Raw genomic sequence first — 4,501 nt, forward strand, 5'->3', positions numbered from 1 at the left:
GCTTGAGATGTTTCAATTTATGAATCAATGACCTCACAACATATATGGATCATGTTTTACATATTATTAATATACTAATATATTTTTATTTGTGATAATTGAATGTTCAAAAGGTTTGCGCCTTATCGCCTCAAGGCTTACGCCTCGCTTTGCGAGACATAAAATGCCTCACTTCAACGCCTCTCCTTTAAAAACATTGATTATGTATGAACTTTTGGTCTTTTCGGTTACTTTAGAATGTATTGTGTGTTCGAACTTTTTTTTATAAATATTTGTAAAAGATCCTCTCACACATGAAATCATGTCTACGCCACTAATAAGACCATTAGGGTGTGCCTCATGGACAACCTAGACATAAATGATCACGTGGTTACGTACAACCCAACCAGACCCAACTACCTTCGACCACGAACTCAGTGCCATATTTTTATAAGTTATTAGTCTCTAATAAAGGGTTTATATGTGAAACTCCCTAAAATAAAATATTTTAATTTTTCATAATTAGGGTCGGAAAGTTCTTATGTCTACAAGGTTCTAGATGCTAACAGAAGAAGAAGAATTGAGGAAGAAGAAGATTGCAGAAATAGAAAACAGCGAAATTGAGAGAACAACAGAGAACTTGTATTTCAATGAGAAATACAGTAAAGTGAGTCAGTTAACCCACGTGATTATTACAATAACTAACATAACTAATACACGTGACTAACTAACCACACGTCAGCTTAACCTCTCTCTTTACTATTAGCCGAACACTAGAATTATTAATGAAGAGTTATCAAACAGTTTTCACCAAGCTTTATATGTAAGGAGGAAATAAAAACAGATTTCAGATTAATAAACAACAACAGCTCCACAGAATCTTTATTTATTACATAGCATCCAAGTTCTAACAGAAATAAATTAAGGCAAACATTGGCTAGCTCACTAGCCAAACACGACCTACTGGTTCTCCTTAAACACATTCTTCATCAATAAATAGATGGTTTACTTTAGCAATCTGGTGTCCAATACACAAGGAAACGACAGACAGGCGTATTCTCCTCAGAATTTTTTGGTACGGTGACGTGCTCTCGAACTATCCACCAAACTATCAATCACGTTCCTGAGGCTTTTTGGGATCTTATGCTTGAACCTGCCCCACAACTTCCTCGCCAACCAAATGATAAGACGAATGGTGTGGATTGCAGCTATGATCCCAAGCAATGTAACCCAAACCACAATGGATATCTGGGATATCTTTTCATATGATTTGTAAATTTCAGTATTAGGGAACACTATCATAAGAGCATGTATATAGGTGCGTGCCAGAGAAGTAAGAGTGAGACACATGGCCATTGATAAAAGCCACATAATTACACGATTCCGGAGGGGAAATCCACCAACAAGCAAAAGGGTGACACTGAGAGAAGAAATATACGAGATGGTATTGTGCGTTACGAACTCGAGGAAGTCTTTTGGGAAGCCGCTGCCTGCCACTGAAGTTCCAGAAGAGCATATGTTATCATCGGTGCAATAAGTAGTACCTCCAGCGCTACTATTTATATAATTGTCTTGCCAAACACCACCGGGTGGATTAACTGCAGCTTCGAAAGTTGTGGTTGATATCATGGTTGCCACAACCATCAGCATGCCACGTGTATCTTCCAACCAAGTTCTTGGGTACTCCAAGCAATTTACCAGTCTATTTATCAGCCACCAAGCTGTCGCTACTGCTTTGTTCTGAATCTGACCAGCAGCGGCAGTAGTTCTTTTTGTTTCCATACCTGGGCCTGGCTCAACCAAAATTTGATCAAATTCAGGTAGGCTGCTTGAGTCTCTCGGATTTTGTTCTGAAGAATATAACTGGATCACGCCATTTTCTTCTTCTTTTACGGCAGGCATCATCTGCACAAGTGGTACCATTAATATATTGAAAACTTTGTTGCTTGAAACGAATCGCGTGCAGTGGTGGATCCATGAAATTTTCATGGGAGCTGTAATATTTAAAACATTAAAATTTCAAAAAATAATTTAGACAAGCAAATGCCCTTAGAATTTAAACAATATTAATGTCATTCAAAATTAAAACAATTACGTCTATTACTAATTGATTATAGTCTATATGGTATATCAATTAATATGAACAAAGCCATTTTCTTCTTCTTTTACAGCAGGTATCATCAGCACAAGTGGTACCATTATTATTACTATTATTACTACGACTTGTTTCTCCTTTTAGTTCCTTGTACCTAACACACTAAATAAAACAAGGAAGTCCCTTGGTAATGATAGCCAGAATCATCAGCATCAGTAATATGATAAAAGTAGATATAGCACAAACTTACCCCATCATATGATGCACTAGTTTCCAAAGTGCTTTCTGAAATGCCCAGAGCTGTCATGCCCTTATCATTCAAGACCTTTAAGTTGGTCCTTCTATCAAAAGTGAAAAGGTCCACAACCTTGGGATGATGGTACATCTTTGCCAAGTGCAAAGGAGTATTTCCTCTGTTGTCTTTTTGGTTTATCAACATTTGAAACTCAACATTCTTGAGAAAATATTTGACAAGATTGTCCTCGCCACATCTTGCTGCAACATGGAGTATATTTTGGTCACTTGAGTTCCTCAGTTCCATTGAATCGGGACAATGTAGAAGCAGCTCTTTAACAATGTCGACATGACCTTTGCTTGATGCAAAATGGATCGGAAAGTTCCCACAATTATCCTTTCGATGAGAATCCACGAGACGTTTGCCTAAGAAGCGAACCCCTTCTAGATAACCAATTGATGCTGCACAATGCAGTGGAGTCCTCCCTTTCTCATCTTTTGAGTTCAAAATATTTGCTTCCATGTTTGATATTATCTTTAGGACTTCTGGTGTCAGTAAATGAATCAAGTATAAATTAGAACAACATGATTATAATGATAATGTTTTTCTATGAAAAGGTTGTAATATCTATCAAAATCTATCAAACTGGTCGCTGTGACAAAAAAAACAAGTCACATTAATATATAGGGCCTTACAATTCAAAAACTCTAGACCATAACCCACCAATAATAAAACCTTTAAGTAAAACTCAATTTTAAAATTAGATGCCATATAGGATGTGTTCATGTAATTTGATTTATTTACCAATTATACCATTAAATTACTCTTTAATTGCTGACAGTTTTTTAAGTCCCTAATGTTAAGCAATGGGATTATGAGCTACAATCCAAATTATTTCAAACTTCCTCTTATTATGTGTATATATATAATACATACTCTAAAAAAAAAAAAAGAATTATTATTTCAAAGTACGAACCTTTTTTCTGGCAGCCTAGAATTGCAGCAAACAACGGGGACTTGCCTTGAATTTCTGTGTTCTTCTTTACTGCTTTTTCTTCTATTAGCTTCACTATCTCAACAAGCCCTTGTTCAGCGGCCAAATACAAAGGGGACTTTTGTTCTTTATTAATGTAAAGTGAAACGGCAGGATCGGCCTCTATCAAACACTTGGCTACTAATTGGTGACCTCGAATCAGGGCCTCGTGCAAGGCAGTGTTTTCCTCATTATTTTTCATCCTCAGCAACGTCAATACATCACCAGTATTTTCAACGTTTATGGTTCCTTGTGCTTCACGCAGAAGAGTGTTTGTTGTCGTATCTACATCCCCAGCTTTGGCCGCAATGTGAAGAGCGGTGTCGCCTTCAAAGTTTTTCTCTAACAAAAGGTGCTTGTGTTGTTGTAAGATCTTGGCTGCTAGTTCGACATGGCCGGAGCTCACAGCTATGTGAACGAATGTGTTATTCTGGGGGCTCCGTCGAGACAGAAACTGAACGCGAGTATTGGGATCCCGAAGCTTCTTTTCAATAGTGTCGTGAAATTTATTTGTTTTGCCTTGAGTAGCATAGCTGTACAGCTGCTGGTACAAGAGCAAGTTATCAGCATCACCATCTGTTTCCTCAGAGTCCTGTATTTGATGATGCGCTTCCCTTTCCTGTGATGGTAGTTCCGTTGCAGTCGGTACCTCCCTATTAGTTAACGGATCCATATATGGACTTCAGCGTTGGTTTAGATTCCGATCTGCACAACGTTGCAGAGATCGATCAATGAGTGACTATGAGTGCCCTCTTAATTATATCAACTTAACTATATAATTACAGATAATTAAGTAATTAGATGCAATCACGGTTTGAAACGTTCTTACCGAAAAATGATGGAGTAGGAGCCCGGGAGAGAGAGAGAGAGAGAGAGAGAGAGAGGGAGAAGAGTAGCTCGCTTCACTTGAGTTGAATACAGTACTAGTTCTACACTGCAACTCAATATGTCGCTTGGGAAACCCTAAACTGCATTATTTGTTAGAAAACTAGTAACCACCGGAGGAAGCCCACCAGGTCTATCAAAACCAACACCAGGGTCCTCATGAAAATGATGCTCGACTCGACGGAACCCCAATATAGTTCCCATTAATTATTATTATTATTTTTTTATCAAAGCATTAATTATTACTTGTATCTCCGAGGCCTACCAATAATTA

At 37.7% G+C, this 4,501-nt stretch overlaps 2 protein-coding genes across 2 annotated transcripts; both read right to left on the reverse strand.

Moving 5' to 3' along the window:
• Nucleotides 1–1,041: 1,041 nt before the first annotated feature.
• On the reverse strand, nucleotides 1,042–1,902 carry LOC117612546. The gene has a single exon (XM_034341233.1). The coding sequence runs from the start codon at nucleotides 1,900–1,902 to the stop codon at nucleotides 1,042–1,044; it is 861 nt and encodes a 286-aa protein (XP_034197124.1).
• A 275-nt stretch (nucleotides 1,903–2,177) lies between these two features.
• Nucleotides 2,178–4,038, reverse strand: LOC117612544 (protein ACCELERATED CELL DEATH 6-like). The gene is made up of 2 exons (XM_034341230.1): nucleotides 3,286–4,038; nucleotides 2,178–2,854 (listed from the first exon to the last, which is right to left on the reverse strand). The coding sequence occupies exons 1-2, from the start codon at nucleotides 4,013–4,015 to the stop codon at nucleotides 2,229–2,231; spliced, it is 1,356 nt and encodes a 451-aa protein (XP_034197121.1). The 5' UTR covers nucleotides 4,016–4,038; the 3' UTR covers nucleotides 2,178–2,228.
• Between the last annotated feature and the right edge of the window lie 463 nt (nucleotides 4,039–4,501).

Source organism: Prunus dulcis, unplaced genomic scaffold, assembly GCF_902201215.1.
Source record: "Prunus dulcis unplaced genomic scaffold, ALMONDv2, whole genome shotgun sequence".
NCBI classification, from domain to species: Eukaryota; Viridiplantae; Streptophyta; class Magnoliopsida; order Rosales; family Rosaceae; genus Prunus; species Prunus dulcis.